General features: G+C 34.5%; 2 protein-coding genes across 3 annotated transcripts; both read right to left on the minus strand.

Moving 5' to 3' along the window:
• Positions 1–12: 12 nt before the first annotated feature.
• LOC120330377 (uncharacterized) lies at positions 13–16,515 on the minus strand. Of its 2 annotated transcripts, XM_039397341.2 has the most exons (28): positions 16,354–16,515; positions 15,660–15,785; positions 15,362–15,481; positions 14,558–14,683; positions 13,595–13,708; positions 13,057–13,179; positions 12,502–12,615; positions 12,205–12,330; positions 11,407–11,529; positions 10,810–10,923; positions 10,467–10,589; positions 9,583–9,696; positions 8,890–9,012; positions 8,406–8,519; positions 7,055–7,156; positions 6,555–6,667; positions 5,993–6,151; positions 4,711–4,926; positions 4,265–4,441; positions 3,989–4,111; positions 3,601–3,738; positions 3,397–3,506; positions 2,609–2,828; positions 2,102–2,249; positions 1,824–2,005; positions 1,348–1,518; positions 1,049–1,165; positions 13–864 (listed from the first exon to the last, which is right to left on the minus strand). In XM_039397341.2, exons 1-28 carry the CDS (start codon positions 16,415–16,417, stop codon positions 661–663), a joined length of 3,804 nt encoding a protein of 1,267 aa, XP_039253275.2. In that variant the 5' UTR covers positions 16,418–16,515; the 3' UTR covers positions 13–660. The 2 variants fall into 2 exon arrangements, with proteins under 2 accessions (XP_039253275.2, XP_077974969.1); XM_078118843.1 differs by lacking the exon at positions 15,362–15,481.
• A 1,324-nt stretch (positions 16,516–17,839) lies between these two features.
• Positions 17,840–23,366, minus strand: LOC120329558 (uncharacterized). Its single transcript, XM_039396210.2, has 5 exons — positions 22,999–23,366; positions 21,144–21,291; positions 20,295–20,479; positions 20,044–20,129; positions 17,840–19,416 (listed from the first exon to the last, which is right to left on the minus strand). The coding sequence occupies exons 1-5, from the start codon at positions 23,097–23,099 to the stop codon at positions 19,277–19,279; spliced, it is 660 nt and encodes a 219-aa protein (XP_039252144.2). The 5' UTR covers positions 23,100–23,366; the 3' UTR covers positions 17,840–19,276.
• Between the last annotated feature and the right edge of the window lie 180 nt (positions 23,367–23,546).

The raw sequence follows: 23,546 nt of genomic DNA on the forward strand, positions 1-23,546 counted from the left end.
TATAATATAACTTCCTACAGTGGGAGTGCCCTAAGTACACTAGAGGTTCTTAAAGTGCTCTACACAGCACCCCAAGGCTCTTCGAGATAATCGTTTACTTATTAAAATACTGATTTTATAACTGATATCCAAAGAAGCAATAACGGCATTCATAAAATTCGACAACAGTAGCGTTCATTTAAATATGACATTATCCATAAGTTGTAATAGATAATGCCATATTTTAACTACCTCCTTGTTGCCACATTTTGTCACTACTTTAATAATATGTTTGTTAAATTTGTGGGGGTCCATAAATAATAGTTAAATAAGTAGGAATTTCAAGGTAACGCCAAGATACATATTGTATCAAATATGAGAAGGTTATAGGAAAAGAAATATTATAATTTGAACAAGCATTTAAAAAACATGTGCAGTGCAATAAAGAAAATGAAAACATTAATGCACTGGAAAAAATAGCTTATACGATGAATAGGGATACATCAATAAAATAATGATAATATAATAATTCTATACAAAGGGAACATTTTCAAATTCTACACGCGATTTGTCTTTGTCTACTGCAATTACAATACAATAAAGTAAATTAAATGTATACCACAATAAACTAAACTTAAAGCCATTGGTTAAAACAGAACCTAAATAGTTTGTGATCATAGTTTATTGCTCAAGTTTACTCTCCACTACAGACTCTCTTTTATCGAGTGTAGACTCATTATTTTCTTCAATCACACAAGTCTCCTGAGTGGCCACACTGTTTTTGCTCCATTTGTAAATATTAGCAGTGCTTTCGGTGGTGCTCGGAGTCTCATCATTCGAATTGCTACTGCTATTTACGACATACTTTTTGCCTTGTTTAATTACCTGAAGTAAAAGAGTATAATATTATGATAAATGAAAAGTTACCGAGCATATGAAAAATAGAGAAAGCTGAAAGTAGTGTAAAATAGCGAAAAAAAGAGAAAAAAGAATAAGAGAACGAGACAAAGGAATAAATGCGAGTAAAACGAAAGAAGTAGAAACAGTAATAATATAAAGTATCTCTCACTTTCATCTTGCTGGTCATGTCGAATGAAAGTGGGGTAAAATGTGATTTCAATGACTCGTAAATTTTCTCACGTAATTCAGCTCTTCGAATCATTGTGAATATGAAAAGAATGAATCCCTGTTTGACGAAACAGAAAGAAATTACTTTAATCTCAAAGTTAAACAAAATTGTTTGATTTAAACCTATGTTTCTCCGTTCTGTCCAATCACAGAATTTAAGGATTACAGTGATATATATTTCTATGACAGATTATTATATAGACAGTATTGAATTACTGCTCGCCAAAACACAAACTGTACCTGCATCACATTTGTGATAGTGAAAAGCCACGCCAGCACAGCTCGATATATTTCATCAGTACTGGCCAACATAAGATATCCAAATATCCATGTTAATCCGAGGGTAGTAGCCATAGAAGCGGCAGCAGTCATCTCACGAGCATTACTACGACGATTGGTATGGGCTCTCATCTTATAAATATAAAAGTTCTTATCATTCGTAAATCATATAACACAAAAGCAAAGAGCAAATACTCGGACACATATGAACAATGAATAACTAAAATAGCTTGTATGGCCTGCTCAAAAATCTGTTATCAGATCGTTCGCAAATCAAGTCTCGTCGCTGCTGCCTTTTACATCGGTACCGTTAATGCCTTATCTGGGCACCGCGTTTGTCAAAAAGATGGCGTGGCGCAACCGGCAATAACAACAATGTTGCAAAACGATCTACATGTACATTTTGTGTTTAAAAATTTAAAACGGTAATTTCTTACCCTTTGACGTCGAGTAGCGAGGGAATAAATGACGAAAGTAAAGAAAATGTAGTTCATTAACAACAAGATGCCAGCTGGAACCAGGAATCCAAATTTAAGAGAATTTCCGGTTATCCAACACATATTTTTAGACCTATAAGATGCGAGATTTTGCCCAATGCCTTGATCTTGTCGCTGCGGGCCTAAATCAACAAAAAACATTAATGTTGCATATTTAATTTTCACTAACATTTTATTGCGGAATCGTCAAAATGGAAACAAACAACCATTTTAACTACCTTCTCCGTCACAGTAATTGCTTCCAGTCGGTTCAGTCTGTTTCGTTGTAAGATTTGAGAACAAGGTTACTATCACAGCAACAAGAGGTAAACCATATGCAAACACTGATGATTTTTTCAAAAAATTTCGATCGAATTCCGTAGACACCTAAAACGTAAAATATTTCATTATGTATATCTTTTTATGTAACAATTTCACAAATATTAATTTAGATACATATTTGTTCTATATATTGATTTCCTGAATTCTTAGACTTTTGTATGGCCTTTCATATAAATAGGAAAAACAAAATACACATACACGGAGTTACTCTGACAGCAACACTATTTCATTCAGATTTTCCCTAGTTGTAGAATGATTTTTTTTAATATTTTGTTTTAATTTAAGTTGACAAGCGTATCATATATCTTTATTAAAATTATATTCGTCATAATGAGCAATTTATTTCGGTATTTGAGCTTAATGGTGCACATCACTTGTAAATATAACTATGATTTTACACTCACAACTGCCAATGATCTATACATGACGTAGCTATACACTGTTGTCCAACACCAGGTTGTAAGTAGTAGATAATGCAACAAAGCAGATACTGCAGTACAGGCATCACGATTTTCTGTTCTCGGTACGCCGACTAAAAATACCAGATAGACTGCCAATAACGTGATGCAAATATGTACGAATACTATTATGGTTCGTTGTCGACTGGTTCGCGCTCCGGTTTTCCTAAATAAAAATAATAAAATCCTAACTTTTTATGATTGATATGATATAGTAGCTTCAATTTTTGAAATATTCAGGCAATTATTCCCAGTGTGCAAGTAAATAAATACTCGTTTGCGATAAACTGTTTGTTTTGGTTAGAAACTATACCTATGGATCGTTTCGACAAATTGTTGTTGGTATTCATGTTGTTACTAAGACAAAAATGCCAACCTCAACAACTACGTCTTGTCTCATTGCTTTGGAATTCAAATTTAGAAAGTCAAAAGTTGAAAATAAATATTTCCATTGTAATTCCATTGTATTGTTTTTGACTAAATTTGTCGTGTCCTCCCTGAGTTCAAGACCAATATTTAACCTGAATTTTGCTGTGAGTTTTGTCGTTGTTTTTTCTTTTAATTTCAGTTATGTATTCCGCCGAGTAAATGTTTTTTTTACAAACTGGCCGATAACTCCTTGTTAATATATACATACATTGGTACGTTACTCTATCTTTCTGACTGTTAGATCTTTCGGAGAAACAACTAATCTAATCTGATTCTTTCTATTGTTTTTAAAACTGAAAACTCACTTGTCTGTCAAATTCAACCCAACCGTAATAATTAATCCAATAACGGATATAACGCATCCCGTTGTGGTTACGACAGATAATACAATATCATCGTCAACGACTTCGTGTTCCTGAATAAAAATTGTAAGAAAATTAAAAAAATTATCACATTTTTATATCTTTTTTCTACTTTGTGTTATTTTTTATCTTTGCAATAAGACTTACCATTAATATGGCAAAACTAGTCATGTGATCACATCGACATGTTGGATGAGTCAAGTTTCCTACTAAGCAACATCCTTTTGTGGAAAACGTAAGATTTTTCGGAACGTAGAAGGTACATTTCGGATACGATTTCAGCGACTAAAATAAATGAGGAGGGTTAAATGTCTAAATTTTACGATAATTTTAGCGAAATAGCCAATGTGGGAGCCGTCTTTAATATCGACTTTTATAGATTATTGGTGATTTAGAATTATATTCACTACTATGGAAAGCACCATTTTGTATCCTTGCCTTGGCCACCGACCATTTTAGTAAACACGGTGTTCATATAAGACATTGTAATTACATTCAAATATTGAATAATTTCACGATTATTTTGCCAACTTACCTGAGTTTTTCCCGGAATTGGAATCGTCGTTCCTACTTCTGAATTCGTTTTCGTAGAAGAAAATTTTAGAGGTGTTTTGAGATCTTTCACTTTGACATTCACACCGAGTTCGACAGTGATAACCTGTAAAACACGAAATAAAACAACAAGGTCTCAGTTTTAGATGAAGAATCTTGCTACCCAAAAAAAAATTTTTTTTATGAAAAATCGATTCGAAAAATATGAAACTTGTATAGGCTGAAGTTATTAAAAACATTTCTTTTCAATATTAATCACCCGATCGATTTTCTCTGAGGTTTGAAACAAAGTGTTTCCTGTATATTCCAATACAACAAGCCTGTCTTTAGAAGTTTGAGATTTAGCCTGATCTATTGCTTCCTTTGGAACAGATAGTTTGACATGTTCTGACGAATAGTGATATTCCAGTTTATCAGCTGGAAGATTGGTCGTTACCTTGGAAATAAAATATTTTTCTATATATAAAATAATTTTTTTCTATCGATTAGGTATATTGCCATGGACTGGTAACCGTAGGCGGGGCCGTGGTTTTCCTTATGATTTAGTCTTCTTATCGGCTTTCTTCTTCTCGGAAGAAATTTAAAAATCTTATTTTATTAAAATAAAAAGCGTATTCCTAGTTATTTAATACCAAGCTTACAATCTATTAGATGAGTTTTACTTTTTAAATAAGAATTAATTTGAAAACAATTTGGCAGACTTACCTCAGCCCGGATATTCGTTGTTTCAACAACCACCGAGCTATTGGACAAAGAAACCTTTGCAGCAAAGACGTGCAAAGCCTCAGTCATAACTTGTGCTTCTTGAACTAAAGTTTGGTTTATTTTTGTTTTCGGAGCTGCTTGTTCTTGGGCCACTTTGAAGGATTCAGCAATCGAGTTGGCTGCGACTACAATTTCTCTGAGCGTTTGAACCGTCACCTGTATAGATTGAGCATAATCAATTCATTTGTTTAGTATTAATATACCATAAGATTGTTCAACTTTAGGTTTAGGTCGAGAAATTTTTTCCAGTGAAGCATTTATTATACAGATATCGCCTTAGACATTATTTGTCGAACTTTTCTATCTTTGTTCTCAAAACAGATTTTACGTCGTTTCACTAGATTAAGATTTTTTCACGCACTCGGGGTACCAACCTTTCTCGGTGGAAGCTACAATGCAGAACTGTCAAGATTGGTTACAAAATACATGGCCCTCACGGACATAGCGCAATTTATTTGCAATGATAGCAAAAAAGAGCCTTCATCAGCGACTCTTTCAACAAGTACGTATGAGTGTAATTTAATTATTCGTGGACACATTAGTGGACATAACGATCGTTTTGGTATTTTGTTATTGTTCTTGTTCTTTAACATAGTTATTAAAGTCGCTTTTTTCTTTGATTACTGGACCAATTGCTTTGAAATTTTCAGTGGTTAAAGATGGAATTTTTTTCCAGAGGGCTAAAACTTTTATTTATTTTTAAATTTCCTATAAATCCTATGAGAACTGTTATTTCATTCAAAATTTCATTGTATCAATTTTTACGCATGGGAACACTGTTTTAGCACTTATTTCAAGCGGTTCCGCCAAGCGTGACGATTGATTCTGAAAATCCTTGCTACTGGAAACTTGGAAGTTTTTTGAGGGTATCGGTAACATTAAAGTACTGCTTCGCTCTGGTCTACGTGTCCATATATTTGAGCATTGCTCTCTTGTTTTCTAATGTACTAACAATTTGATTTTAAGTATTGTGTTATATTAGTAGTAGATACGCGAACAACATTAAAAATAATTCAATGGTTCTACTATTTACACATCAGAACAACGTTATTTTTCAGCAATTTCGAGGAGTGGGAAAAACGACTGATTTAAAAAAAAAAAAACTGCACTGGATTGGCCGTTTTTCTTCTGGACTTAAATTGTTGCCAATTGCTGACAGACTACAACTTAAATTATACTAGAAAACACAAATTTCTATACTTTTCAAAAGTTGTCAATTTACCACATCTGTTTTGTTGGCAAGAGATGAAGAGGATATGTTAATGATCTTTATAAATGCTGTACGATCTTCTGCTGCAAGACTTTCACCAGATGAAACCAACACATTTAGTTTAGAAACGCCTTCTTCAAGAACTCTTGCTTCTGCTGTTTCCCAATTCACCTTAAAACCAAAATGAAGGCCTTTTTTGCAAAAAATTGATAATACGATTTTCAGTACTTAAAAGACGAAAAAAGTCTTTTTTTTTTAATTACCAATTTTACCATTTATTTTATATTTTTCTCTACGGGGTCCTATACTTATCTTTAAAGGTTGCTGCTTTTACTCAATTCAATAACAAGCCTTCATATGACATTCGTTACAGTTCATTCAACGTTTGACTAAAATTTTGCTGGCATTGCGGTTGCCATATTAGTCATAAAGGATTCGTGTCCATAACCTCCAGCATGTCTTTTTTATTATTTTATTAGATATGCGATCACATCATATGTTAAAGTCATGGTAGTCTAACAATTACTAATTTTGTTCAGTTGCAATAGTAATTTTCTTAAAGCAAAATACGAACCTGCGCTGCAACAGAAGACAAGGTTTCATTGCAAGGTACCAGGTGGAAAGAGGTTTCATTGAAGCTAAATTTTTCGTTCTCTTTGCTACATGTAATCGATGCTTTTGCTCGTCCTGTGTGAAAACATGGACGTTTAAGATACGAATTTACGTAATTTGATCAATCAATTTTCAAAATTTACCTTTTCCACACAAAAACACAGTGTGAAATATGCAACTGGTAATACCAATGACACAACAATCTCTCTTATCTTGTTAAATATGCGAAATGTGAAAACATAAACTTATCATATAGTTCTTTCGAAACAACTCAGAAATAAGGCACAACTCTCAGCTGAATTTCAAACACGAAATATGCTAAAAATGATCGACTTTATACGTTTAATCTTGACACATTCTGGGATCTGTAGGATGTGATAAATGTAGGAAAATTGTTGCCCTTTAGTGTAAAACAATAACTCAATAACAATGGAACAAGTTTGTTAGTTCCTGTTTATTTACCTGAGGAACATTTTTCATTTGAAAATACAATATTTCCGAACGAACTTCCATTGAAAATGTAATCTTCGCCATCAACAGTCAATGAAGTAGTTTCACAAAATCCTGAAATATTTCGTCGAAAATAAAATAAAGCATCCGACGTAAATACATTGATATAATATATATATATATATATATATATATATATATATATATATATATATATATATATATATATATATATATTCAATAGAACGCTTCAGACTTCACTCCAAGCATGACCCAATACAGGTTTCCACTGATATCGAGAACTTACTATTTTTAGACCAGAATTGTTTCGGCCTGATATTGCCTGTAAAATTGATCAAACCTCAAGTGAGGTGGTGGACATGTTATTATAATATAAGATATTTAACCTTTCATGCCAAACTTCAAATACTAGGCAATTGTGCCAACAAATGACATAAAACTATGTAGACTCATATCTGAACGGCAAAATAATGGATTCAATATTATAAATCAGGGTGGTACAAGGTTGTCGCTATTGCGGACCGCAAAATTATTTTTTGCATTGTTCGCGGGCCACAAAAGCGTCAGAAATATGTGAACAACAAACACTTTTATTGTGCATACAATTGATCATTGTTTTTCATTTATCAGGCTAAATCAAACAAAATACGCCAGAAAAATCACTGAAACATGCAAAAGTTTAGCTATATCTACATTTAATGTAAGATTTCAAACTCTTCATAACGGAAAAAGTGCTCCCGCAAATGTAAGTGCTCTCGACCATCGATGGGGTTCTCAAAGCAAAATCCCTCAAAATTTGGAAATGCTCATTGCTCACATGATAACAAAATGTCGTTTTAGATTATATTTGTCATAACTGCTGAATGATTGATTATCATATTTTACCAAATGTAAGGTACAGGAGAGTAATTACTAATTTTTCTGAAATATTAGAAGCATATTTTGTAATACTGTTTGGGCTGGTTGCAAAAACATCACCGAAACGAATTATATTCTTAGGCCATAACATTAATATTCAGTTATTATAACTGTTGGAATATATTCCCAACCAATTAGATAGAAAGCTAGTGAACAATTTGGACTACCCAAGCCGACTCAATTCAACTTCGCTAGTTGCTTCAGCTAGCCGTGACACCAGTCAATTCAGTGACATTAGTGACGTAACAAGATGTCGAAAAAATTTTCTGTTATTTATATGACGAAACAACACCAAATGCGATTTTTCGATTACCCTTCAGCAAAGACGACGCGGGCCACAGATAATGACGCTGCGGGCCACATGTGGCCCGCGGGCCTGGGTTTGGACCACCCTGTTCTAAATATTTGTCTCGCTTTAACTCACCTATACAAGCAAGATTTCCAGAGAATCCAGGTTTGCAGCTGCAATGAAAAGTTCCGTCTTTCACAGAACAGTCCGAGTTTGCACCACACGGGTTCGAATTTTCACACGTTTTGACTGTTAGAGACATGCAGTAGAAAAAATTTAAAAAAATTAAATTAACGTGTAATAGAGTATAGACAATTTCCTCGCACATATTATTCCTATCTGTTTACAGGTTAGAATTTTGGTCAATTGATTTTTTTGAATAATCATCGTTTTAGGTTTTGATACAATAATGAATACATAAGTTGGGACTATTACATACTTAACACACTTTCACTAGAGCAATAAAAACATTTGTGCAATGTTTTAATTGTGTATTTACGAGAAATAAAACAAATTTATTGTAAAATGTGGGCACGAGTAAAAGTGTAGAATATGAGTGCTCAGAAAATCATGCCTGTTTCTGTAAATGATAATGATCTTAAAAGTCTCTTTAGCTCACCTTCACAAAAAATTCCGTTTCCTAGATACATCGAGTTACATTTGCATGAGTACGAGCCTTCCGAATTAACGCAAGTAGCATTGGCATGGCAGTTGTGAACATCAGAGGTACATTCGTTTATATCTGTAACAAACAGTCAGTGATTAGACCTGTATGCGGTTGTGGTTGTGTGGTCTCAGTGATTTTAGTTAGGCTTAGGAACTGAATTCTATGAGAATGTCTTTGTGAGATTAGTTAAACTTGTTACCTAACTTTCTTAGTGAGTTATTTTAATCTAGCGACTCTGTCCCATCTACGTAAGTTTACATCTGTAGATGCATAATAACATTAAGTTTTTTTAATCCAGCGTGAATTTTGACGCCAGGTGTCAATCCCAGCTTTTTTGAGGACTACAATAATGGTTTAAAAATTTTACATGTAAATTTCGTAATGAGCACGAAAAGGCCCGGTTGAATTTTTGTTATCATTATGAGCGTTTTTTATAGAAGTTCAGGTCAAAAAGATTCATTTTTCATGAAAGTTTACGAGCTAGCTTCGACGGATTATCGTAATGAATACTATATCCCAGCTTTACAAATTACTAATTGTCCGAAGTCGAAGTTAGCTTCTACATGTTACAATTGCAGATTTTGTTAATTTTAGAAACCAAACTAGAAAAGGTGCTACGAGTTTCATGTATATATTTTAGTTTACCTGTACAAGCAAGTCCTCCTGTAAATCCATCTTTGCACGAGCAGTGAAAACTTTCATCTTTTATAGAACATTCAGAATTTGGACCACATGGTTTTGAATTTTCGCATGTTTTTTCTGTAGTACATTTCATAGACAGATTGATAAATAATTAGAATATTTTACTGAACAAATACAAATGATTACGGAATAGTCTTGTGCACGTTTTTGGAATAGATTATTGTAATAATAGTATTCAAGCATAAAAACAAGGCACATATCAATTACTATATCGTTATTACTATATCAGTTATCCATGGCAATCATCTTCTTTGAAAGCGACAAGGGAAGTTATTTGAAAATTGCATTGTTCAGATAGCCAACTACTATTTCCGAGAATGGTCCAATAAAACTGGACAAGCTGGCTATCTTAAACATATCACATAGTTGGTTCTAATTATTGGACACGGAGTGGACATATGGACCGTTTCGTTATTATGTTGTTGTTGTTCTTTGTCACGAAAAAAATCGCTTTTCTCTTTGAATATTGGACCAATTGCTTTGAAATTTTCAGTCCGTGAGGATTAAATTTTTTGCTAGAAAGCTATTACTATTATTTATTTCAAATATTCCGGTGATCTGTATGGAATTCGTTTTTTGTGTGTGCTATGACGTCATCAAAATTTGCCACCACGTGGCGATTCCATAAACACATAATAGCGCATCACGTGATCAGCGACAATGCGGGTACTGGTAGCATCGCTCTCTTGTTTTAATCTTCGATATTATTGTGATGATGTCCAATTTAAATTTTAAGAATTTTTTTCCAATTATATGTGCTTCAAAATCCAAAAGATGTAATAATGTGACTCTATCTTTAATCTGGTTTATCATTATTTTTAGCTTACCTTCGCAATGAGTTCCGTTACCAAAATACATCGAATTACATGTGCATGAGTACGATCCCACTGTATTTGTGCACGTAGCATTAGCATGACACGTGTGAGTATTGGTAGTACACTCGTCAACATCTGAATAAAGATATAAATACAGAAGCTTCAATGTAAATATTTTTCAGTGTTTTCCAGTATCAAGAAGATGAGATAGAAGCAATCGTTTCGTTAATAATATGTTGGCTTCGATTTTTCATTTTGGTAGTTTCAAATTTTAATATGAACAGATCGAAACAAAGCATCGTCCGGATTGTTACGATTATGGAGACTTTGATTGTTATAATAGTTCACTCTTTACCTGTACAGGCTAACCCTCCTGTAAAACCAGCTTGGCAAGCGCAGTGAAAAGATTCCTTAATAATGGAGCAATCGGAATTCGTTCCACACGGCTTGGAGTTTTCACACGTTTTTTCTAAAGAAACGAATTGTGTACTTTTTAGTGTTAAATTGTGCATATATATAGAGAAAATATTTTTACAAAACTTATAACTCTGACATTGAAATCACATTGCATAGAATAGTATACTCAATTGATAGCGCTGTATACCATAGAATCATATATATATATATAATTTAATGGTGGTTTCAACTAAGGATGTTTCGTTGGCTTGACAACAATTTTTCTATCGCCAGTCCGTGGTTCTAGTTTTGTCATCTCAACAAAAGGTATTTTTACCGAACATCCAATAATACCCAAGCAAGTTAGCTTATAACATATATATAAAGTTATGCAATTCACATTTGTAAAAAGACTGGACTTAAAGAGTTAAACTTTTTCATTGGTGTCTTAAGGTTTCTTCGGGTTCAAAGGTTGCTTTGGGGGAAAATAAATGTGTCACGACGAAGACTCTCCAGTGATGACAAAAAATAAATTTGGAGACAATCTTCAGCTTACCTTTACAAAAAGTTCCATTTCCTAGATACATCGAGTTACATATACACGAGTACGAGCCTTCTGAATTAACGCAAGTAGCATTGGCATGACAGTTGTGAACATTAGTGGTACACTCGTTAATATCTGCAATAAAATATCAGTCGTTCGATTTGTCAATAATTTGGTTAAATCGAGTACATCGTAAAATAACGTTAGCGTAGTTACAATATCGGAAAAACTTTCCGGAAGAAATGCCGCGTCTGGTGTAGTTTAGTACCACATGTACTTCCACTTGCCATGGCTCAACAATTTTTACATACTATGTCATCCCTAACTCCTGACTACGGCATCCAAAAATCACTACGACATCAATGTGACGTGTAAGGCCCTCCAAATTATACGGATGGTCGTCCAAAACGATTATCCGAGCTGGAGCAAGCTATTATTCTCGTCGCTACGATCCCGATATGAAAGAGATCGCTGGCGCCAGTGAGTTCGTTATCGTCGGTGCAGATGCTATTTCGGGCGATCGAAGCTATACTTTGGTAAGCTCAATGGCGTAATTGTGACGTGGTAGGGACGTCATTTTTAGGTGGCATAGTCAGGTAAGGGTTAGGAATAACAGATGCATAAAAATAGGTATGCTACGCCCTCTAGAAGTACTTGTGGTACTAAATTACACTAGACCCAAAATGTCTTGCGCGAAGTGCAGCATGTACGTTTTTGTTATGGCTAAGATGTTCACAGATAAAATTCAATTACTCATATTTCATTCTACGTTGCCTAAGTAAAAAAATTAGCTACAAAATGCAAGCCAACCTTCACAAAGAGTTCCGTTTCCTTGATAGCCAGGTTTACATGAGCATGTATATGATCCTTCTGTGTTTGTGCACAAGCCTTTCTGATGACAGTTGTTCGAGGAAGCATCACTACATTCGTCCACATCTAAAATGAAGTGTTATTTATTTCATGAGAGAATACATAAAAAAAAAATTTATACAGATAAAACCACTCTTCTTGAAACTCGACCTATATGCCTAATTTTCAAACTGAGATATTATCGTCACTATAGTTTTTAGTTAGTTTACGTAGTTTTATATTGACTTTATTCTTTACCTGCACACGCTAACCCTCCTGTAAAACCAGCTTTGCACGCGCAATGGAATGAACCGTTAATGATGGAGCAAATGGAATTTGGTCCACATGGTTTGGAGTTTTCACATGTCTTTGCTGAAAAAACACGACGCATATAAAACATATGAAGATTAGATTTGGATAATGTAGTAAAGTAAAATATAAAGTATGCTTGGGCTTTAATATGTATGAATTTTCTCAATAGAGGTAATCGGAGGATGAATATGGGGTAATATACGGACTTGATTGCTGTCTACGCATCGCAATGAACGCATCGTCCGTTTTACCTATGATTCCCGACAACTGCATTCTGTCATCGCAACCAAAAAGTGCAAAAATTGTCCAGAAAATTTTGTTCTAAAACTTTTACAACAAATTGCTTTCAAGGAGTATTGTATGTGTACATCTACATTATAAAACACTACATAAAAGTAACCTACGTTTATAATTACCGAATAATGTTGTCCGGTAATGACTAGGCGTTGAGTCATCGCTAAATCTATATCGGTATAAAATGCAAATAAATGTACATCTTACCCTCGCAATATGTCCCATTTCCTAAGTACATTGAGTTGCATATACATGAATGGAATCCTTGTGTATTAGAGCAAGTTGCGTTTTCGTGACAGTTATCCAAGTTCAAGGCGCATTCATCCACATCTGGTAAATAGAATGCGTTTTGACGAATAGCAAAGTTTAGCGTACGGCAGAGTATAGTACCGATTTGACAATAAAAAAATATCGTTTTCATGACCGTTTTCGGTTTAAATATCAACGGCGTAATAAACAAAAGGAAATGATTTTACATCCTGTGTTTTATTACATACAAAACATCGGATATTAATTTACATTAACAATAATAAAAATGCTGAATATTATACTATAATTTTACGGCTTCCAAAATGAACAAGTTCGTTCATTTTCTCTGATTTTCTTTTATTTTTTCTGATTTATACAACAATTGTCCATCGACGATCGATCGAACGGGAAAAATTCCAATAAAACTCATAAAAAAGTCTAACGTAGGAGTGCTTGATACTGCTACTGAAATATTATTTTCGAAAAGTCTAATTACCAGTACAAGCAAGTCCTCCTGTATATCCAGATGTACAGCTACAATGAAAAGATCCATTTTGTAAAGAGCAAACAGAGTTTGGACCGCACGGTTTTGAATTTTCACACGTTTTGGCTGAAAAGATTGGAATGATTAAATAATTATTATGTATGTTGAAAACAACACATCCTTTTTCATACTCAAGCAGCGCTAAAATAAAGAATGCATTAGATGGAACATGTCCGATATCAACAAGTTTTCAGTATCGATATAGAGCCTTCTGAGCCAGTCCATACGATGATCAAATCTAGCCCACCCGATAGGACATTTTAGAACTACTATGCGTGATGGACGTGTTCAATTGCTCCATTTAATGTATATTCTGTGCCATATAAGCCTGTTTTACTTGGCTTGGCAACAATAATTTAATAATTAGGTTGACTATGATAACAATTCATCAAAAATATGAGTGGGAGAAACGACCTGTGTCGCGTAAACATTAAATTAGTACAGTAATAACGTAGGCGAGGTGATTTTGTTTTGTATGCGTTACTTCCATCGAGCAAGACATTGCAAAGGAAAGCACGAATGAGAACTCAAATCTATTTAATAGTTGACATAATTCACCATCAACAAATACTAAAATAAAGTACCAAAGTCGTGGGAATGGTGGTTTCCTACAATAAAAATAAAAGGAGTTTTTAGACTTCAAAACTACCGTGACCTAACTGTTAAGTTGATCAAATTAGAAGAGAACAAATTGATTGATCTATTTAATTAAAATTCATCTTTTCAAATTGAAAATATGAATTGATTTTTTCAGGTTAGACAACTGAACCTGACTTTAACAAAATTTGCAGGAGACAGAACAGATAATGGAATCGGGTACAAGTTCAATGGTGCTATTTGTAATATCTCTTCTAACAAATGGAAACAACATACTCATTTGATGAAAATAAAATATAAAGACATTTTGAGCAGTACCTTCACAATAAGTGCCGTTTCCCAAAAACATTGTGTTGCAAACACACATATATGAGCCTTCAGTATTGGAGCATGTCGCATTTTGGTGACACTGGTACGTAGATGGTGAAGCACATTCATTGACATCTGTATGCAAAGCAGATCGTTAGTTGTTGGGGAAAGTATCAGCAGTATTTTCTGATGTTGAAATTCATAATGAGACATTTCTGTACACGAAGTCGTAATATGGATCAGTTTTCTAAATCGTCGTTGTTGTTAGTCTCGTTTGATGCGGGGAAAATACGCTTTTATATATGTAACAAATGGAGCAATCTATTTCAAATTTAAAGTATTTAAAAAGTGGCGTAGTAGTCTTCAAAATGCTATTTCTTTTATTCCTCGTTTTCTGTGCTCAGCCACATTGCAGTATAAGTCACATAGGCTACTGAAGACAGTTCAAAGTAGTGTATTAGTGTCTATACACCACGATGGGTCAGTTATTGGACCTTCCTGTTTATATATTTGAGCATTGCTTTCTTGTCCTAATTTGGGTATTTGCTTCTCTACCAAATAAAATTTATCAAAACAAGAAAATTAAATTTGAAATTTGAAACCTAATAAGTTTAGCTCGCGCTGTATTTCAAGGCGGTATGTATGTATTATTTTCGTTGGCATATTAGATTTACGGTTATTGGATATGATATAACTGATGAGTAAACAATATCAAGCAAATAAGCAAGAAAACCGGATTAAGAATTATTGACAACGTCAAAAATTCTTTTCCAACCAAAGTACTTGTGATAAACCGAGAAAAAAGTCTTTCACCTATACAATGATATCCGTCTCCGTTATATCCAGATTTACATGTGCACTTCATATTGGTTGGAGCAATGGTGGTACAGATTGCGTTTTTATGACATGGATTTGCATTGTCACAAGTCATCGCTTGGAAGAATACAATCAAAACTAGTTTATTACAAACAATTTGACCCTAATTATCATTTTTATTTTGACGAAACAAGGAACATTCGCGGATAAAAGACGGTTCAGCTAATAGTTCAACTAATCAACGATTTTAATTTATTAGTAATCTATTATATTCTATCTTCGATATATTCTTTACCTTCACAAAACGTTCCATTTCCAATGTATCCAGAATTGCATTGACAATATTTGGGCTTCGGGTCTGTACTTCTCGAATCTTGACATTTTGCGTTTGCGTGGCATTCCGTGCATGTGGACACGTACACTAAAAAGTTTAAAATAATTGATTTTATTTTCTACAACACGTACTTCTAATTTATTAAACTGCGCCTAGAAGTTCTATTCCAAAAATACTCGAAATCTTGTTTTGTGTTTGGCTCGGCGTTGTGGCGGATCGTACTGGGCGTTAAGAATGCGCTCGTCCCACACCCCTTATTACCCTGTGTGGGTTCGCATGTTCCAATCCCGTGGGGATAATTAAGTGCGAGAGGATTGCTAGACTCTTTGTCGCGGAAGGGTGGTTCCTGTTACCGCTACCAAGTTCATTCATCTCAAACAAATAACTGACTAACAAATCCTAACGACATTCCTCTCCCCCGGGATAACTATGTAAATTCTATCCTATAAAACAATTGAAATCTATAATAGTAATCTGCTACAAGAAATATAATAAAAAGCTACTGGACGTTCAAAACAGAAATATGATAACGTTACCAAGATTTCAAGCGCACGATCTGGACTGCATAAAACATTGGTGTATGAATGTAGCTACAAAAAACTATAGTTTGGCCAATTACACTAATATATATATTTTAGTTTTCTACTAGTTTTACCTATGGCATCCACAGACTGGTGCAAGATGCAAGGCAACGCAGCTATCAGTAGTAGATAGCGCATGGCTAAACGTTTTTAGCACAGAAAGTCCCGGTGTGAGCTATATCATAAACCTAACGTCTTCAACAGGAAATAATTCACACAAAATTAAAACAAAAACTGACCAGGAGCATGCTTTATAGACAAATTTATAGCCTGTTAGCTGATGACGTAAATCTCCCACACAGGATAATATTGCTTAATTCCAACGTACATGAAAAAACAATGATTTTTGTTTCAGACTACGTCACAAAATTAAAATATTAAGAAATTATGATTGGTGTTTCTGCCTTCATTTTAGCGTCATTGTTAGAACACTGTAAGCATGTCGTAATATATTTTAGTACATCAAGCAACTGAATCAAATATCATTATAATATAAAAAGAAAAGATCGGGCGAATTGTTTCCTTGTGATTCGATTTTTGTTTTTATAAACCAAAGATATGATCAAGCATAAAACTGTAAATATCGATCAAGGAAGTAAATTGAGTTGTATTTTTCAACATCAAAAATTGAATCACTGGTATGATATAAGGCAAAGTAATACTACCACGCGTACGAGTTGTCTCTGAGTCAGACAAAACATGGAATGCACTCCTACCAAATCAATTATCCTACTCGAAACTACCTATTTACCTTTTATAGTTGCAAAAAACACTGGTTAATACTATACCAATCCCATTCAGTCAAGCTACCTGAATATGTAATTCCCAAAAAATATAAATACGATATCAGGCATTTTTGAATATATACCTGATGATATCAGAATCGAATCCAAAATACTTGGAATATATATAAATATATGTACCGTAATTGTAAGTGACTTGAGACACAAAAAAATATTATTCTATTAACAATTCTATTATTTTACATTCAACAAGATTCAGATGGCGTCTAAAAAATAAAGAAAACAAATCGGACCGATCCTCCGCCGCAGTGACACTAGGACAAGATGAAATTATATCGTTGGCCTATGAGGATATGATTTATATTCATCCCGGGGACAAGGAATTAGTTCACATTTTTACCCAGTTATTATTTCAGATGAATGGACTCAAATAACTATTAGCTTTATACAACTGTTTTTGGGAGGATTGACCTTTGACAGCAGGTAGCCACATGATAAAGATCGTCTTTATTACTCTCCTTTCCCATTCTAATCACATCGTATTTGATTAAATTAAAATTATAATAAATTGCCTCGAATATCAGAAAAAACCTTTGCCTAGAAACCAAAGATATTTCAGAGCAATCATCGCGATAACCACACACATCCGTTACAAAACAGCCATTGGTGCTGGACGTCATGGTATTTACGGAATCGAAGGGGTTCCAAATTTACACCGGAGAAGTTTGAAATTGAACTTTGTTTTATCCAGAGATGAATCCCACCCTGACTGTTCACATAAATCCTTCCCCAACCCACTGGTTAACAAATAAACAGATAGTGTTTAGTAAAAATATATTGATCAGCACCTTTGGTGAAAATTAATAATAAAGGAATTACTAAATGATAGATAGATAGTTAATTAAAAAACTCCACAATATGATAATACAAAAAAATTAAAAATGGAGATTTTTGAATAGCGAGCAAAATTTTTAAAAAAGTTCGAAACATGATGAGTATCATGTTCCCGCTCACCAACACGCATTCACAACAAAAAACACAAATCTTGTTGAACAAGGCTTGGGCCAAAACTAAACACACACAAAAATACGCGAATGTAATAATCTTTCGGGCTGTTGTATACTTTTAAAATACTCAAGCCAATAAGGACTAATTCGATCTGATACAAAGACACAACGTGTGTAGGTGCAATGTGATAAGGTGGCGAGAAGTGTCAAAAAACCATGAAAACTTGATTGATTTGGCATTGGTGAAAATGTGATACAGTGAATCAATTTACATACAAACAAATCAAAACAATGCTGGTAAATTCTACGCTCAGGCAATTATGAAAACAATTATCATGAATACACTAACTGACTAATCACTCGTAAATATGTAGTCTCATGGAATTAATGAAGCCAATGTTCTTAAAAACAGTAAACACACAAAACAAAAACAATAATACGCCATGAAATGAATATGAAAAAACATTATCAATTGGTATGGTTATATCAGATCGTTCAAATGCTCATTTAGTCTGTTATCAAAGTCATTGTGGAGAAAATTAGTACACATGTGATTATGAAGTATTCCGATTCTGTTATATCTGTCCCCAGGAACATCTAATACAATGCCCATGATGGTGAAGATCGCCACAAAAATTCGACAAGCAAGGAGTTGATAATCCTACACCGTCACCTTTGTAATCCCAGAAGCAAACTTGTGTTCCGTTAACCTCCAGTCTTTACCAAAAAATTAGCACTTTATCACCAAATATTTCTTTCAGCACCAATTTTTGTATCCAGGTATCATAGAATGCATGAGACATCATCAATTTACCAGTTTCAATCCATTTATTTGGGCTGAAGATCTTTAAACTAAAATTTCTACAATGCACGGCACACTATACAGGTCGAGCAGCGAAAAACAGGTCCGACCCAGACGGCAGTCGGACGCTTCATAGTGGGTATTCCGTAGATTGAAAAATAAGACTGTAAGTTTTAGGAGTACATAATTGCCACCGAGAATCTTCATAATTTAGCTGAATTGAATATGACTTTCGTGCAGCAAATTTAAAAACTGCTTTGCACCCTATGAGAAAAATAAATCGCAAAAACAAAAATTACATATTAATTACCATATCCACGAGTGTTCTCAGATCATTTCCAATACAAGTTACCCAGGATATGTAGACAATAAAAGAATCAATGTTAGAAATACATTGTAGTATTAACATATTTCAGCAATTTCTCACATGCATTTAGATATTGCATTAAGCTGAATGATCGTAACCTTTGTTTTCAAGTATATTAAAGTATTTAAAATCGACACAAACTCCTTTGGGTGCAATGCCAGCTCCTGCACCTTCAACTGATGATGGTCGACAACACATTATTCCAGCTGTAACTGGACCTAAAAAAGGAAAGTAAATAAAATACACAGAATAGATATGGCATTTTATTGTCCTAGATTCCTGGTAACATAAGCATGTTCCAATAGAGAAAATATGAGGGAGTGCTCTACTGGGATTTCACTATAGATTTGACCCAGTTTACAGCAAACCACTATGTGAAATCAAACTACCTAGTTTTGTGGGGCATGCAATCAGTTTCACGGGGGTGCGATGGCATAGTTGGGTAAACTGTTGAACATATCGATGACAACATCTCATTCTCGAGTTCAAATTTCATGGCGACCACTTTCCTAGGGTGTAATAAGTTGGGTAGCACAATACAGAAGCAGACAGACTCTGATTTTTTCAAAAATATATCCGCTTCTTCATCATAAATTGCTAGTGCGTGTACAAGGCTATGTTCAGAGCGTCTCATAGAGAATAGACTCAATTAAAGCTTTAAATAAATCAATTACACGTCAGTAGTCAGAACAGTAAGCACATCAAAGTTTGATGAGAGTACATGCTGAAAAATTTTATATAAGTCATGGGTCAGCCGAGTATGGGTAATTTAAATTAAATAACTTGAGTCTTTGATAAATCATGAATTATGTCGATTTCTACACGTTATCTAGCCAGATGCTCACCTGTGGTAGGCATATGGGCAATCCGAACAAAATCATAACTCTTTCCATCATTGTCACTTACTTCAATAACATAGCTGCATCCCTGCCTAGAAAATTTGGATCATAAGGCAAAGCAAACTAACATGATTAACTATAGAAAGCAATAAACAGGAACATATATCAAAACTTAAGCATGGTGTCTAAGGGTGAAATACAAAAATACAGTTTTTATAGATATTGCCACAAGTATATTTATCGCCAAAATTACCTACCTATATACTTTAAGGCAGATATCAGTATTATCGGGCCATGGTAACCTTGCTTTTGACCAATCAGAGTAATCATTTCTTGTTACAACCACACTTTGCCATGTCTTGCCGTCCACAAGTTCAACACCAGCTTTCAACCATGTGGTGTGATCCACTCCAATAAAAATACCAGCGTGGTCAAATTTGATCTAAATCAGAAATAGGAACGAAGATGAATGTTAATAACAGTACCCCCACTGTTCGCATACAGAGATTAGAGTTAGTAACAATGCATGTGTGTTTATTTCCTTCAAAATACATCAGCATCTGCATAATAAATATAGATCAGGGTGGTCCGAACTGCAGCCCGCATTATACATGTACAAGACTATAGTAGTTTAGGAATGCTACATTATAATTTGACAATATATATGAAATTACAAAATTATACAAGTAGAACCGTTGAAGAATGCACCAGACAAAGATACAATACAACAACGGTATTTTATTAATAGACATCAATAATGACACGGCCATGTCCTAATAGATAGCTAATTAACAATATTTCTTAACAATTTTACAGAGGCATTTAAGTTTAGCAAGTTTAGGAAGGAACTAAAGAAGCTCAACTATCTTACTGATAATCCATGTATCAGCTTTGTTAATGATGTTGACTTCAAATATGATACGCGAAGCTATTATAATATTTAAACCGGAAAAATTCAATAAATACCAGGTTTTCAATGTAATTATGTCTACAAATAAACTACAGGGATTTGTTTTGCAAAAATTCACTAATCTTTACATCTAAAAATTCAGTTTGCTTTTTTTTCTCTGGATAAAAATGTGAAATTAAACTACTCAGGTCTTTACCGAGGCATTAAAGGCAAATCTGGTTTCTGCAACAAAGTTTTGTTCAGACATTTCCAGACCAAGAACATGACCATTGTATGCTTGCAGTAAAGGTTCATAATAGGTGTTTCTCCAAAAGTCTGTTTTATAGTTTGGTTCAATCTGTAGACTAAAAAAATAATCTATTTGAATATATGATGTACATAAATAGGTCAATAATATGGCCCCCACCTTCATGGGTATATACAAATATAAAAGAGACCATTGTTGATAGGATTAATCCACATTAAATTTCTAGACAGCATGTCCATTGCCAACGTTTGAATATTAACATGCAAATTTGCCCTTTTGTTTTATTAAATCTTGTATTAGATTTTGATGGGGCAAAATTAAGAATTCTTTTGGGGGATAGAGCTTACTCCCACAACCAACAAAATTAATCAAAATGTAATAGAAACGTCTGATTTCATGTGGGAAAATGTATTTGTATTTGTGGTGGTATGCTCTTTCAGTAATGTAAGAATGTTGTAAACATTATTTTAGGGTTTGAATGCTGCATTAAGGGTGGGCCATGTTTGCTTGTTGACTAAAAGAGATTTTCTCATCAAACTAATCATATTTTGTCAAATTAATTGATTGATTGATATATTAGGAATGAGTCACAGAGCTATGACACTTTATCTGCCTATGACAGTATGATAAATTGTCATTTTCAAAATGATTCACATATTTATTCCGGGGAAAGAAACGCAGATGATACCGCGTGATCATATCGCGAACAATACCCTCTTGTCCAGTTACCGGTACCGTACCAGTTCATGGGTATGAGATTAGTTAGCCAGGTGTTCGATTCAGATGCATGGAAAGGATAGGATTTATATATTTATCCCGGGGGAGAGGAAAGACAATAAGACGGCTTATCCATATATGGCGAACCACGGCCTCTCGTCCGGTTACCATTTCATGCCGGGTATGGGATTAGTTATATTGTTTGTTTTCGGAAGCATGGACTTGGTGGTGGAGGAAGCCGTAACCGACCAGCGGTTAGGTGAACCACCCAACGACGGCGAAGAGTCCAGCAATCCTCTCGCACATAACCATCCCTGCATGAGATTCGAACCTGCGAACCCACGCAGAGTAATTAGAGGTGCGGTGGCGAGCATATTCCTAACGCTTAGCCCGTTGAGCCACACCGCTGCGCCTAAAAAGTGAAAAATAATGGTTTTATAGACTAGGCCAGGGCTACTCAACTATTTTCACCAAAGGTCCGTTTGGAAAACTTCAATGTTACTGGGGGTTCGGACATTTCAGAAAATTTATTTCAATAATTAAACGAAACCTCAAATGCAATATTAAATTAAATACAAGAGCAATGAATGGCTTGCAAATATAGACACAAATGTCGCACATCGGTAGACACAAATGTCGCACATCGGTACCAGTACAGCAGTACGACAAACTGTATAGCTGTGTATTTAAATTGTGTCAAAATAATCTAAAACTATTGAACATGCTAATGCTGCCAAAATAAATAAGCAGATGCGGTCCAAATTAAACGGTCGAAAGGTCCGGATTCGGACCGCCAGTTGAGTAGCCCTGGGCTAGGCTATAGATACACAGGTAAAAAAGCAAAAAGATATAGGGTGTGGAGCATTGTTATTTAGATGTTAGGTACAATTGGGCAATACGACTGCACGGGCTGACGAATCAAATACCTTCACGTTTTAAATAAAGAACCGAGCATAATACAGTAAAAGCACAAGCTGGTATACAGCTACATACCGGTAACACTGTAACTATCTTCTGTTACTGTGTTATGCCAGAACTTGAAAATCTGAACAGCGATAAATCAATTGCCGTATTACCGGTACATTACCTTCCAGTTTGGACTTTCACCCCATCTGGCTTTTCGCCAATTTTCCATGACAGAAAATCAGGTATTTTACCACCTTCGAAATTGCAGCTGAAGAATGACATGCTTTTGGGTAGTTTTCAGTGCAACATTATTGCCGAAGTCCTCTACTTGCAAATTGCTGTATAAATGGATGCAAAACGATGCAAAAGCAGTGCGTGATCCTTGACCTCGTAATATTTTTCTCGTACTTCATCATTGAATATTTTTTACAATGTCAGCGCGTGCAAACGGCTACGAATGTTCAAGGCACAATTTTTCCCAAACGCCACAATTTATCTCGGTCTATCTTGTGCTTGTCGCTTGGCTTTAACAGCCATTGAGAACCAAATACAACTTTCCATTGTACATCGTGCTGATCGTTAAGAAAATGACATCTTAAATATACAGTAGTCATAGTCAACTAACATGGGAACATGGCACCAGGCTGATTATCAAAATCTTGCTTTGTTCAATAATAAATGCTATTGTACTGTCTGCGCAAAATGCCCTGTAGTCTTTATAAATGGACA

Source organism: Styela clava, chromosome 12 (assembly GCF_964204865.1).
Source record: "Styela clava chromosome 12, kaStyClav1.hap1.2, whole genome shotgun sequence".
NCBI lineage: Eukaryota > Metazoa > Chordata > Ascidiacea > Stolidobranchia > Styelidae > Styela > Styela clava.

What these genes read in the sequence shown, in the direction of transcription:
- LOC120329558 (XM_039396210.2), bottom strand. Translation starts at nt 23,099, where the DNA reads ATGTCATTCTTCAGCTGCAATTTCGAAGGTGGTAAAATACCTGATTTT. An exon ending in GTGAAAGTCCAAACTGGAAG is followed by an intron (nt 21,292 to 22,998) that starts GTAATGTACCGG and finishes TTATTTTTTTAG; the next exon opens with TCTACAGATTGAACCAAACT. An exon ending in TGCCCATATGCCTACCACAG is followed by an intron (nt 19,417 to 20,043) that starts GTGAGCATCTGG and finishes TTCCTTTTTTAG; the next exon opens with GTCCAGTTACAGCTGGAATA.
- LOC120330377 (XM_039397341.2), bottom strand. Translation starts at nt 16,417, where the DNA reads ATGCGCTATCTACTACTGATAGCTGCGTTGCCTTGCATCTTGCACCAG. An exon ending in AAATGAAAAATGTTCCTCAG is followed by an intron (nt 6,668 to 7,054) that starts GTAAATAAACAG and finishes GTTTTCACACAG; the next exon opens with GACGAGCAAAAGCATCGATT. An exon ending in CTAGTTTTGCCATATTAATG is followed by an intron (nt 3,507 to 3,600) that starts GTAAGTCTTATT and finishes ATTTTTATTCAG; the next exon opens with GAACACGAAGTCGTTGACGA.